This window comes from Rhamphochromis longiceps, linkage group LG7 (assembly GCF_057381845.1).
Source record: "Rhamphochromis longiceps isolate RC_006_pf linkage group LG7, R_longiceps_female_GT1.1, whole genome shotgun sequence".
NCBI classification, from domain to species: domain Eukaryota; kingdom Metazoa; phylum Chordata; class Actinopteri; order Cichliformes; family Cichlidae; genus Rhamphochromis; species Rhamphochromis longiceps.
Genome location: NC_140563.1, coordinates 11,408,890 through 11,422,267, shown reverse-complemented (window position 1 = coordinate 11,422,267; position 13,378 = coordinate 11,408,890). Strand labels below are relative to the sequence as shown.

The following is a 13,378-nucleotide window of genomic DNA, read 5'->3' as shown; positions in this document are numbered from 1 at the left end:
TTTTGTTATTGTTTTTTTCACAAAGTACGTCAAGATATGATTTTTTTTTTCAGCTAGACTTTTAGTAAGCATTTCATTCTGTCAAATTTCTGCAAAATTTCTACAAATGCTTAAGACATGGATAGCAACTAGTCCTTAAGTAACAAATACAAATATTTCAAATATGCTTCTGAATTAACAAACAAACAAGCAAAATTGTGTATTCAGACATATTTTGGCATCCACAATTTTCAGCTATGAAAACTATTTCTTTTTGCAAAATTTGGCTCTTACATCCTTGTCATTTCTCTAGATCAAGGGGTTGTCTTATTATTGCTAAATTGCTTTTTTCATCTTTCATCTCTACATATGGTCGTCCAAAGCATGTTAAATAATTTGCCATACTAAATGCTACGCCAGCAACTGCTTCTAACAAAAACCTGGGTGTGCCTCCTTCGTCACAGAAACGTGTTAACCGCAAAGGACAAGTAGGTGTCAATAGATCTGCTCTCAGAGCGCATGGGCCGTTGAAACGCATGAGCTCTTTTCCAAGGCTTAATAAGATAGCACAGATGTGCCCTTGTCTCAGCCCAGCCCTACGTCTCATTGTACTTTGGCCTCCCAACCCTGCCATTGCAAGACCTCTATAGCACTGGCTGCATGAGAGGGTCTCATTAGGACAGACAAACGAAAACCGAGGGTCAAGGTATATAAAGGTAGCCACAGTTAAGGATCCTGCCTCTAAGATTAGATGGACGCTTCACCACATCCTAGGGCCACCCTGCAGACCTCTGGCCCTCCCAATCATGACCTCCAATATCCACCATTATTTGATGAAGCAGAGCTTGATAATTATTTTGCGTGGATGAAGAAGGGGGCACAGTGTGAAAGGAGTGTCTCATTCTAAGGGAAAGGATAGTAGGGGATGACAGAAAAAAACTAACAAAAAAAAAGATCAAAAGCAGGCCTTTCGCTTTTCATGCCTCAGAGGCTCCAAAGAGGATAAAGAACAATTGGGTCCTGGGTATCCTGTCCTCTCTGGCAATTAGACTCAGCTGATGAAGTGAAAGGGATGAATGGCAGGGTTCAAGGCCTTCTCTAGGATTCACACAACAGGATGTGTTTTTACCTTCTTCTCCTTTATCTTCAGCTCCCTTTAGAGCGGCAGAAATGCAGTTGAAATATTTCTAGATGAAGACAATGTAATTCAAGGTGCCAAATCTTAATCATAGGAACTGTTGAGACTCAAGAGGTGTGAGTCGAGTGAAAGGGCCAAGAGAGACGTGCATGTAATCGTACGTTCATGTACACATTTTTTTAAGGTCACAAAGACCATTATCTGTTTCAGTGAAAAAATAATGTGAGTGGATATAAATGTAGGATAATCAAGCCTGTGATATGAAATTTAAAAGCTTAAGAGAGTATCTCACAATTAGTATATCTAGTTTTGTTTTAATCTGCCTTTTTTCAAACCACATGACATTTCTTTAACATGATATAGTCACATACCCCTAACCAGTCGTGTTAGATACAACTACACAGCAAACAATAATTCTGTTTTTACTTTGCTTCATTATAACTGTGAATTAAGACAAAACATTTTAACTCAAATAGGCTTTTAATTACTAGGAAGGGTTGCAGGAAGTGTAGAGTTTATATTGTTGTTTCCCATGTGGGCTTGTCAGGGACATTTCGGGATTGAGCTAGGTTTATACACTGTTATGTCTAGTCTGTCAAGCTAAATTCTTCATGTTTTTTCCACCATCTGTACAGTTCAGTTTTGTGTGCTGTTCATTATTTACATTTGTGTTAGATTAGTGACGCTGTGACACCATGAGTGCAGTGGGTTGCTTGTCTGATGATACAAATTGCAAAAAAAAAACCTAAAACTTCAGGTCATTTTGGTTGGTCCTTTGGCCAGGTATGACGAGTGGGAATGGAAGCATAATTCAAATATTCACATATATTGAAAACACCTCCGAAAACTGTTTACTGAGGTAACGAATGAAGTGATGTTTATTTTCATTTTCTCACTGTTTTCTTGTGTCTTCTTATTACGACTTCACTGACTTCTTAACACGAACAAAGTATGGCTGTTTGACTTTATGCAGCAACTCATGCCTGCTGGCTATGACAATAACATCCAGTTTGAAGACACCATCTTAGGGGGCTATTTGCACTTTACATACTTTCCATATATACTGTTTAGTGACAAGCCTGTGTTAGCATACACAGTTGTCTTCAGAATGATGCTCTCCTAATTGTTAAATCCATGCCGAGATAGTCAAGCTGCTGACTTTTTAATCAAGACTCAGAGAATACCCACAACTGCAGAAAGAAATAATTAACATGGCAAACAGGATAGGGTCAAAACAAGGCTTTGCATTAACCTAGGACAACTGGTAATAGAAGAAACACTCAGTTGCTAACTAGAATTGTAACATGTCACTAGCACTTTTGAAAAAGCACAGTATGGTCCCACTTTAGGTCAAAAGGAAATTAAAAAAAATTTGAATATAGAAACTAGAAACTGTTATTATGAGTAGATGACACACTGGAAAAATGACCAGAGAAATGCTAAAATTAAAGTTGATTTGTAAATTGTTTTAAAAAGCAAAGCAAATCTCCCCATTGTAATTTTTTTTAAAGTTATTGAACAGTTAATAGAAGTAGAAAAATACATTTTTAGTCCAAAAAAAATTAGACTACTGAGAGGAAAATGTTATACTCTACATCCAGAGGCAAAAAGAAAACTCTAAATTCACATATTAGATTAAAAAAATAAGTCAATTAGCTTGCAGTATATTATCTAAATATGTGAAGGATACCCTTTCAAAAGGTCCATGTCAAATTCTTGACAGTTATACAAAATATATTAAACTTTAAACTTGGCCTGGCATTAAAATCCAAGCCAGATTCTCTAATGTGTAGGAAGAGGTATTAACCTGATACACAAAGTATGCTAAATGTTACATTTTGTCTTAATGACTGTTTTTGCATTAGTGAATCTGGTTTCAGTGCACTGAATTTTTTAGTTTTGGAGACGGAAGATGAAATGGGAAATATGCACGAAAAAACATTTTATGTGATTTGGATAAGGGCAAAGTTCTAGTGTTGTACTTTGAAGGCTACTGGATCCATTTCAGAGGAAAGTAAGTGAAATTAAGAAGAAAAAAATGCTGGGCACCATGTGTTAAGATGCTACTTGGAAGATGCTAAGCAGATACAGTCATGCCCCATGATATTCATATGCTGTATTTTCCACAAAATTGCACCCACACTGCTACTTTAATCTGAATACATAAACTTACAAACCACTTGCTGCCATTAGGTTATCATAGATTTCATTGAAAATTCCTTACAGTGCCCATGCCAGTAAATGGATCCCGTCTCTTAACTATACTGCTACACTGCACTAAAACCTTAAGATGATTAGTGATATTCTTTTTTTTTTTTTTTTTTTCTCTTAGATTAGTGATATTCTTAAAACCTAGCCCACTGATAATGTGTTTAAAGAAGCGATACGGCTTTTCCAAGCTTTGAGTTCAAAGTCTGAGAAGCATGGGGTCAGAGTGCCAATGGGCTAAACAAAGAGTAGCCAAAATGGGCTTTGGGGGATTTCAAACTCAGGCCCCTGAACCCCTTTGATCAAAACATAGCTACCGCTATAGAAATACTAAGTATCGAGTGCATGGAACTGTGCTGGTAGCAAAGAATCATGAGTTTGGCTTGTTGAATAAGAAGGTACAAAGTATGCTGGATATGTCACGAATATTATTATATAATAAAAAGACTTTAAGAACTATGAAAATACAATTTTTGTATGTAATGGTAGGTAGATTCTCAAATTATGTTATATAATGGCTTCCAAAGCTGCTATATTTTCAAACAGGATAGATGCAAGGGATGCTGTTGAACCTAGTATATTTGTTTAGATGTTTTATATTTCACTTTTATTATCAATCATCACTTTTAGATATGATTTTAGACAAGATTTCTTTCAAATTTATATATAAAACTAATTACACATAAAGATTAATCAGGTGGTAAGCAGACTTTTCTTCCCCATCTGTTTTAAGGGTGGTATGGGCTAACTCACAAATATTCAGCTGGCTAATTAGTTCTACTTTGACTCTCAGTGAATGCCAGTGTACTTAATGAAATAAACAAGAATAAAAATGACTGAAACTCAAACTTGAACAGATTTTCCCATCTTGAACAGCCCTGAGCAATTAAGCAGGTATGTTTTCATATTATTCTAATATTAAATCAATTACACCCAAGAGAATGTGACTGTGTCGGTTATCACGAAACTGTCAATGAGGCTAACAATATAGTATCAACAAATGTACAGTGAAATTGATGTCTTTTTTCTTAATTTAAGGAAAAGAATGTCATGAAGGGAATATTTATTATATGTAAGATATCTAAAGTTGTTAAATGAAAAAAGAAATGCGTATAATGTCAAACTGCACTTAATAAAAAAAGAAAACTTAATTTTATGTGATTATTAGCATCCTTCAGTACAACACCTCTGGGTATCAACAACAACAACAGATTAGTCTGGGAGAAAACCATATTGGCAAATGGAATATATGATGGAGAAGATAATTGCATTGTGAGAATTTCAATTAGCCTATGTAGGTCTTTGAATATTTCCTTATGGCACTGGTGGTTAGCTCATATTTAAACAGTTATCGCTGTGTTTCACAGTCCATTACGAATGTTTTCAAAAGGTCCATAGTGAATGATGTAGTGTCTAGTACTTTCAGATAGACCTTATACTACTCCAACTTAGGAACATACAACTGCAATATAAACCACAACATATGTTGCACATCTGAGAGAGGGGCAGTTATGGTTTGTTACAATCAGAGTACTGCAGGCAAAGATTAAAAAAAAGATTAGAGTCTACAAATGAATCTTTCCCTCATTGTTGTCTACCCTAGCTGTGGATTAAATCACTGTTTGGTATGTAACGCCATATAACAACGCTATAAATTTGGTTTTCATTAATTTTCCAACTTACCTCAAATAATTTGCTTCTTTGATTATGTCGCTATCAAACGATTTCATCAAATGCTTGGGTCTAAAACGTTGTAGAGCACAAAATTAAGCAACAAATTTTGTTTTTTCCTAGCACACAATACAAACCAGAGGTTTAATTTAGTATAAGACAAAAAAAACAGTATAACTATCTTAATAGTGAAGCTAAACTAATCAGTTTTGGGCATTATAACTTGAAAATAACATTTAGTGATTAATTGACTATTAATGGCCATGATATAAAGAAAACACACATTTTATTTATTAATAATATGCATGAAACTCAAACAAAGGTAAATAGTTTTGAAGATTATGATGAATATCATATAACTTTACACCCCAGATTTAAGTCAGGAAAGGTTAACACTTTCTCAACAGGAATCTTCATTGCTTTATTTTTTAAGCTGACACAAACAATATAGCCAATATAGCCAATAGAAAAAGACAAACTTACTGCTATATTTTCTATTTATTCCACCCTGAAAAAGCCAATTACTGCATTAAAACATTATTTTTCTGCATGAAAGATATCTTCCTTTATAACAATGAACAAAATTTCATTTTATTATTTAATCTATTAGAACTGGTTGATGCCTCCTGATGACACAAATAGATGGGATGCACAAAATGTAATAGGCATCTTGTTTTAATTGTTCAAATTTTCTCTCTTTTTTTAAGGTGACAGGGCCATTACTCCAAAGTCACCACTTATCGGCAGTATCACCGAGGATTAATGGTTTCACTTCTGCTAGTAAGAAATGTTTAAGTTGTCCTGATTATCAGTGCAAGAAAAAGAATAATGGTTATTTGTCATTGTGTTAAGCAGTGGGAGAGACTAATCTAACAAAACACCGAGTTAAGAACACCATTAACCCTTTCTAGTGAAGCTGAGTGGGATGTGAGTTGGATTGTGCCCAACAGTGAAGCCCAGTGTCTAAAATAAATGCTTGTCTTTGTAAGAGCTGTGTCAATCTGACTCAGAGGTGCATTATCCATGAGCAGTTTATGCTATAGCAACTATAGTTACTCTGGCTTCCATACTGAGCTTAACATTTTCTACATTATTCACTATTTTTGGACTGTAATCACACTTTTATTGTGTAGGAGACAGGTTTGTTTTTATAATACTGCATAAGAAAAAAGAAAAGCTAATGGGACAACATCTACTTCCTTAAAGTTAATAACAGCCAGTCAGTCAAAGATACACAAACAAAAAAGGAAATTTCATAATGTTACAGTAAATATTACATTCATAACCCCATTGCAGAACACAAACTAAATATGGCAGTAAGTGAAAGATAACATTATAATGGTAAATGTTCAGACATTGAATTTAGTTTAGGACTTATACTTGTTCGCACCAGAACAATTACCACCAATATCTGGCATACTACCGATTTAACACATTTGTCTCATAAAGGATTTTTTTTCCAGTGGTAGAGTCCCTGAAGCTTTTGTACTGGTGGTGCTGCTCCAGTAATCGCCTACATTATTTTCCTTGTCTGTCACCTTTATAGTATCTATTAGCCACTCTCTACTATCTGTTTGTGGGGCATTTTCTCTTCCTTTTTTCCCATGAATGTTTTATATATTGGAGGGAGAATGATTGTTCTTTGCAATGAGGCTAGCACGTGGCCTCAGTAAGACAAATTGCTCCAGAACGTCTAAATGGCAGTCAATGATAACTCATTGTAAGGAGAGTAAGTGACTTCCAATGGAGTGGATAGGGGACAGAGAATAATGGCAGAGCACAGGTGAAAAATAGATGTTTGGCTCAGTGTAATTACTCCATTAGGGGGCTCTCTGTTAATCTACCAAGCCACAGCAAGTGTTTTTACAGCGATGAGGAGGTGACAGGCGAAAATGACTGCAACTGGACAGAGAGGAGCCGCGCTGCCTCCCCAGTCACAACACACTCTATGAAGTGTTTACTAATGGACAAATGTACTCCCAGTCTGTGCTCTATGCGGCATGCCATATGAGCTACTCCAGTCAGAAGTTCATATAGTGATAGATGTATTGATGAAGCTCCTCAATGAGCTGACATATTAATTACCTGCAGTATGGTCCCATGCATGCAGAGTGCTTTAACCTTCACTGTCTCTGTTTTGTGCTGAAGGATGGATCAGCTGTGTGCCTGTTAAATATGAAAATCTGGGTTAGAACAAAAAAGGGACAAAGGAAAACCCACCCGCTGGAAATCAACACCCCCATTCTGCTGATTTTCCAGACAAACATAATGATAACAATTTTTTGACCATTTGGTGTCTGCTGCTTCCGCCTGTGGCAATCTAGACAAAAGAAGCCTGGAAAAAAAATGCTCCAATATGGTCTTAAGAGTTTATTCTGACCATACAATCTGTTTTCTTAAGTCAACTTTTAAAACACTGCTACGAGCAGTGCCCACAGCATTATCAGTGAAGCTCAGATTGACCTGGTATTCACCTTTATACCATTTCCCATCTGTTTAGGTTCCACCCTAGAATTCATCCCAGTTGGCTGTAGGCCCACTTTGCATTGGGCTTTCTCCGTGAAACCCTGAACAAAACCCTGTAGGAGCTAGACTTTCTGTTCGGCCTATTTCAGAGGAAGATTTCAGCTTGCATCCCAGGATTTCAGCACCTGACTTTTTCCAAGTGCTTTCCAATGTAAAAAAAAAACAACAACAAAAAAAACAACAACAACAAAAAAAACATAAAGACGAAAGCGGAAAAATTTAACCATTTGTTTCAGCGCAACTTTAAATTTAACTCAAATAAGTCGAATATCCCTGCACCTCAACAGCAGTAACTATGGGTTTATATAGTGAGAGGAAAACTGCCTGGAAACAAGCTGGTTACATTAGCCGACAACGAGTTTATTCGAATTTCTTTAAACGCATCTATTTTCATTCAAGTTACATTAGAGGCTACATCCTTGATTATAGCTGTTCTCCTTACTGCAGCTTATTAGATAGGAGGGACCGACCTTCAACTTGATGAGAAAAAAATAAAAATAAAAAATAAAGCTATCAGCAGGCAGGAATGGCTCAAAACACACACAAAGGCACCAATACAAGGCGTCCAGCTGGACAATTTTCTCTGCCCCAAAAGCTACAGGTAGCGGTTAGGGGACTTCAAATGGTAAGGACAGTGAGAGGTGCCATTATCACTCAGTGATGAAAACGAGCACGGTGACCCGATTAAAGCGAGAATTTCTGGGTCATGGTCTTGTTTTTCAATGCTTAATTTGTCTATCGATAGTGACACGGTCCGCGGCTTGCACCTACCTGTAATATTATCTTTCTAAAAGTCGTGGTTCAGACAGGGCCCTTGTCACTGTAACCCAACACGGAGTGAGTGAGCGGATTAGCCCGCAGCGTGTAGCGGGGGGGAAGAGCAGGCTGCCTGCCTGTGCTGTGCAAGTTGCGGGCTGCGGCGCCACTCAGTGGACGCTCCGGTTTCAAGAGCTCCTGCTTCACCGTGGGTTCTCAGTCACTGCAGTCTGCTGTGCGTGAACGATACAAAGTGTTTCTCGAGTTTTTAAACCATACATAGATAGATAGATAGATAGATAGATAGATAGATAGATAGATAGATAGATAGATAGATAGATAGATAGATAGATAGATAGATAGATAGATAGATAGATAGATAGATAGATAGATAGATAGATAGATAGATAGCAAAACCTTCTTTAATACTTCTATTGAAGACAAGTAATGATAAGTAATAGCTGGACCTACATACAGCCACATAAGATATGCATAACAAATGCAAGCGTTGCTTTCTGTCTTACATTGCACAAGAGTATTGGGAATACTATGGACCTACACTTTAGCCTTCACCTGAGCTGAAACTAGGTATAGCTTGTTTAGGTGGCCTTTGGTGTGTGATGTATGGTAACAAATAACAGTTCACAGTGTCTGTGGTCTAGCCTTCTCAGGGCTCCCTTTGCATCAGACACAGTCCCCTTCATCTCATGCTAATGTAGTGCAAAAAAGATATCCAGCTTTAAAGACATGGCAGTGAGTTTAAAAAAAGGCTGTGCTTAGTGTTTGAAGTCATAAATGTGACAGAAGACTTCAAGAGAAAAGACCCAAGACTGGCAGTCTAAAGATGAGTGAGAGGCGGACAGGGAACATGTTTTTTTCCCATCCAGAGGGATATTCTGTGGCCAAGCTTGATTATTAGAGATGAAGGACAAGCTGAGAGGATGTGGGATTGTTAAATTCTTGAATCCTTTCACTAAAGAGCCCCCTCCTATAACATTCTTCCGCGCTCCATTTCTGTGCATTTATGGCGCACCCTTGATTTTGTTCCCTTTTCTTTTTCAGGCCGAATGAAATTCAGATTCCTTGATGATATGCAAAAAGCAGAAGAGAAATATGGAAATATAATTTGAAGCTGGGCTGGCATTTAAAAATAAAACTGCAATATACATTTACAGTGTTTATATTCGAAAACCAAATAATACTGCTACAAAATGACCGAATTTCCTGTTTGACTAGAAATTATAGGCTCCCCCCCCCCCCCCCCCCCCCCCAAAAAAAAAAAAAAAAAAAATTAATCACTACACTGTATATGTAGAGAGCACTTCAGCTGTCTATGGTGTTATGTGAAACCCTGGCTGTGGATTCAAAACCTTCTTTCCCCTTTCTGTGAGAGGCTGTGCTTCATTTGATGCCCTGTCCATTATTGCCAGCATATTTGAAAAGTGCTAAGCCTTGAAACGAGTCCCATATTATTTCAGGCCGGACTGAATATTTCACGGCAGGAGGCAGAAAATGAGACCTTCCCTCAAGAGACTGCCTGCAGTGCATTCTACTTGGTGCAGCAATCGGAAGGTCTCATACTGTGCAAAACACACTTGAACAAACAATTATATATTTATCCACCACACTTGTGAGATTTTTTTAAATTTCTTTATTTTTCCTATCCACTTGGTTGTACCGAAAATTAGGAGGGGGGGGATGCAAGTAAACTGTATATATGGAGTTTCCTTTAGTTTTGGGCTTGCAGCTATCGGTATCAGCACCTTCACCAGGGACAGTGAGTATTCACCAACCCTTAGAATAAGGTGTTTTATCACCACCTCAGGAGCAGAAACACATTCTAGGGAAAGAGGAGCTTCCTTTGAGTTGCATCCAGAGTAAACTGCAGCAGGCTAAAAAAAAAAAAATAAATAAATAAATATAAGCTAACCAGATTGATACCTGAATCCCCTCTGCCTTCTTTAAATCCTATCTCGTTCTTGTGAGATTAATCTGTGTTCTGGCGCATGATTTCATGAATGTGTAACAGACTCTTCTGTGGACAGTTGTCTCTCTCTTTGACTGATTCACGAGAGTTAGATAGCGGCATAGCGTTCTGAAATGTTTGCCGGCAGAATATTCATGAGTTAGGAGTGGCAGAATGAGGAAAGTTCCCGAGAAAGCTGTAACACTTACTAGTAAAAAAGAACTCAAGAACATATGTAGGTGTGTTATAGTCACCCACTCAATTTGCCCTCTGCACATTTATACATTATTACTGTTTGAGTCATTCCTGGATTATTCTACTTGGCAAGCACCAATAATACTATGTATGTAGATATGCATTAGGGCATTATGGTAACAAAAAAAAGCTGTTTCTGTGGAGATGTGTTCTTTTATCTGGTAACATATATAAATACATACACATATATTCCCCTTTGACATTTGATTTTATCATCTACCTTCAAATTATAAAATTGTGGTCGGCCACAAATGACATCTATTCAAATTTAAAGTTGACATATAAAATGTGCTTCAATTTTATACCATAATAGTGAACAAACTACTCAATTTGCACCTAAAAGTAGATTTGCTACAGGAAAAAAGTCAGACAACAAAGCTTTGCTTAATCATTAAAACTTCAGCTGCCAGTGACCTTTGGGAAGGATCCATATCTCTGTTCCTGGAAGAAATGATGTGAATGGCAAGCAGTTGTGTCCTTTGTGTTTTGGGAAGATATTGAGTGTTTGAAGTGTTAACCCTGACACTACGCCTTTGGGGCGAGCAGGCGAAGGAAACATGTCACACAATAGGATGGGACTTGGATCTTTGCTTCCCCTATCCTGACCTCTGACCGTTATTGGTTTTAAGGGTTGCTGCAACCCCAGCTCCTTAGGGGCAGTGTCGGCCTCTATCATATCAACCCAATATGTAGAAATAGTACCACTACTAGCTAATAATTTGTACTTTATGTAAAATAGTCTCACTGCCATTTTAATTATTTCTTTTTGTTTAAATGTATCATAAATTCAATATGTTGGTGTGATGTTATAAAGGATGTTATGTTACCATTGCAACTGCTGTTAACAAATTTCTGAACAGCGGTATAATGATTTTTTCAACCCAGTAGGACTGCAAAATTATAATTTCGATCCTCGCTTCAAGGTTTTTTTCATTCAGCCTGTTTATAATATCCTCATTGTGGCTTCAAAAGTCTTGGCTGTCTATTAGGTATTTGCTGTCATGGAAATGACCTTTGTTAATGAATCTTTGAATTTTGGTTGACAATGTTTTTGTGTGATCTCTGCATGTTATATGCCTCCAGTAGCTTCGCTGACATAATCCGCTGGGGCCACACATAAAACAGTGTGCCATCTGCACCTGGAGCATGGCTATCAGCTCTTTTTTTTCCCCCTCACACTGCTTTTGCTTGAGCCTTCTCCTGCCTGTGTGTAGCCTGACCCTGCTCTTCCCGTTCCAGGCTACAGAAGCCAAACCAAAGGCAGCTTTCAAGGGGGACTGTCTGCTCAAATCAAGTCAGAGGCCTTTTTAGAATTGGTTCAGAGATCATAGCAAGTAGAAGTCAGGGAAGAGGATGACCCTCTCCTCGAGGCTTGATCGGATCTTGGCCCAGTCAAACCCAGCAGGGCTCAGTCTCTGGACAGCTTCGTCTCTGCAGGCTTTGACTCTGTGATAGTGCGAATGAAAGAGGGCACCAAGAGAGCAGCAGTTCTGATGTGTCAGGCTCAATGTCCTGGCAGTCTCGCAGAGCAAAGTGGGCAAAGCAAAGGACACAGCCAGCAGGCACGGGGCCAGAAGAAGACCCCTATATTGTGTGACATGTCATCTAATGGCTGTCTTCCTCTTTTAAATCCATGCATCTGAGATAAGTTGGGGCCAGTGACAAAGGTCACGATGTACAAGACAAATAAGCAAATGTAAGAAGGCTCTTTAATGACCCAAATAAACATATTGTTAACATTTTATAGTCAAATATTAACAGTAAAATACCACATTGTTAACAGATAGAAAAATTATTACTTCCCCTTATTAGTATCCATTAGCATCTGTTGATTTTTCATAGACATGTCTTATCTCAATCAGTAATTCAAATTATGTTTTTCCCCTTTTTACACTCCAAATAATGCCTGGTGTTCAGCAACATCTTTTTGGGATGAAAAAGTAAATTCTGAGATTTTGTCCTGCAGTCACTCACTTGGTTTATTGTTGAACAACAATGTCAGATGTCAGAAAACGTTTGAATTCTGCTCACTGTAAACATGGCTACACATTGGGATGGAGAGAGCTAGTTGTGTCTTGTTGACACAGGATTATTCACCCTGTGTTTCTGACCCTTCTCTACTTGACTTGGGCTCCCCTCACTCCCACCTCCACAGATCTCAGCATTCATTAAGATTACGTATTTACTTTAAGCCTGCCGCCTCTTTGCATAATGGCAAGCAGGTTCCCTGGCCGGCACAGTGTGTTTCAAGTGCTTGGTGAGGATACGACTGAATTTTAAACACGATGTGTCTTGCTTCGAAGTTGACCTTGCACAAAAAGCCCAGTGATCTCATTCTTCGCTTCAGTTGAAAGCTGCTGATTCTCTCTGTTACAGTGTTGCTCCTGTAAGAAAGGAACTCTGTATGGCCCGCATATCACTGCAGGCCACTTCTGCATACTCCCTCCACTTTCTCTTTTCAGCAAAATGGGAGGGCAGGGAAAATGGCATAATTCATAATTCTTTGATATGGAAATCTAGGTTAATTTCGCTCTCCAAAGGGAGTAATTTACCAACAGAGAATAATGTCCAGCTAAATGCAGGAAAGGAGATCAGCCATTTTCAACTTCAGCAGGGAAAAACTTATCTGAAGTTATTATTGTACAAAGATGAAAAACACGATAAAACTATCATTTACATTTGGAGCCTGATGATCATGTATCTCGCAGTATATAGTGTTAGATGTCATGGTTCCTTGTGTCAACCACAGTCATTTCCCACAAGGCGATGGCAGTAAGAGGATACCCAGCTCCCACTAGATGTAACTTTATCTCAGACTTACTTAAGGTCAGTGAACTCACAGGTCAGCAGAGGTCACAGAGGAAACCCCTATACACTGA

The 13,378-nt window shown here is 38.0% G+C and overlaps 1 protein-coding gene across 2 annotated transcripts in view; it reads right to left on the bottom strand.

The window, feature by feature from the left end:
* LOC146664835 (uncharacterized) overlaps window positions 1-8,349 on the bottom strand; it is a 48,519-nt gene extending 40,170 nt beyond the window's left edge. For both annotated transcript variants that reach the window (XM_085411063.1, XM_085411062.1), the window contains exons 1-2: window positions 8,294-8,349; window positions 7,082-7,162 (exon numbers count right to left, since the gene is read on the bottom strand). Coding sequence is in view for 1 of the 2 variants with exons in the window: in XM_085411062.1 (XP_085267188.1) it covers window positions 7,082-7,098 (17 nt within the window). In the remaining variant the exon portion in view is untranslated. The remainder of the gene's footprint in view (window positions 1-7,081; window positions 7,163-8,293) is intronic.
* Window positions 8,350-13,378: the final 5,029 nt, after the last annotated feature.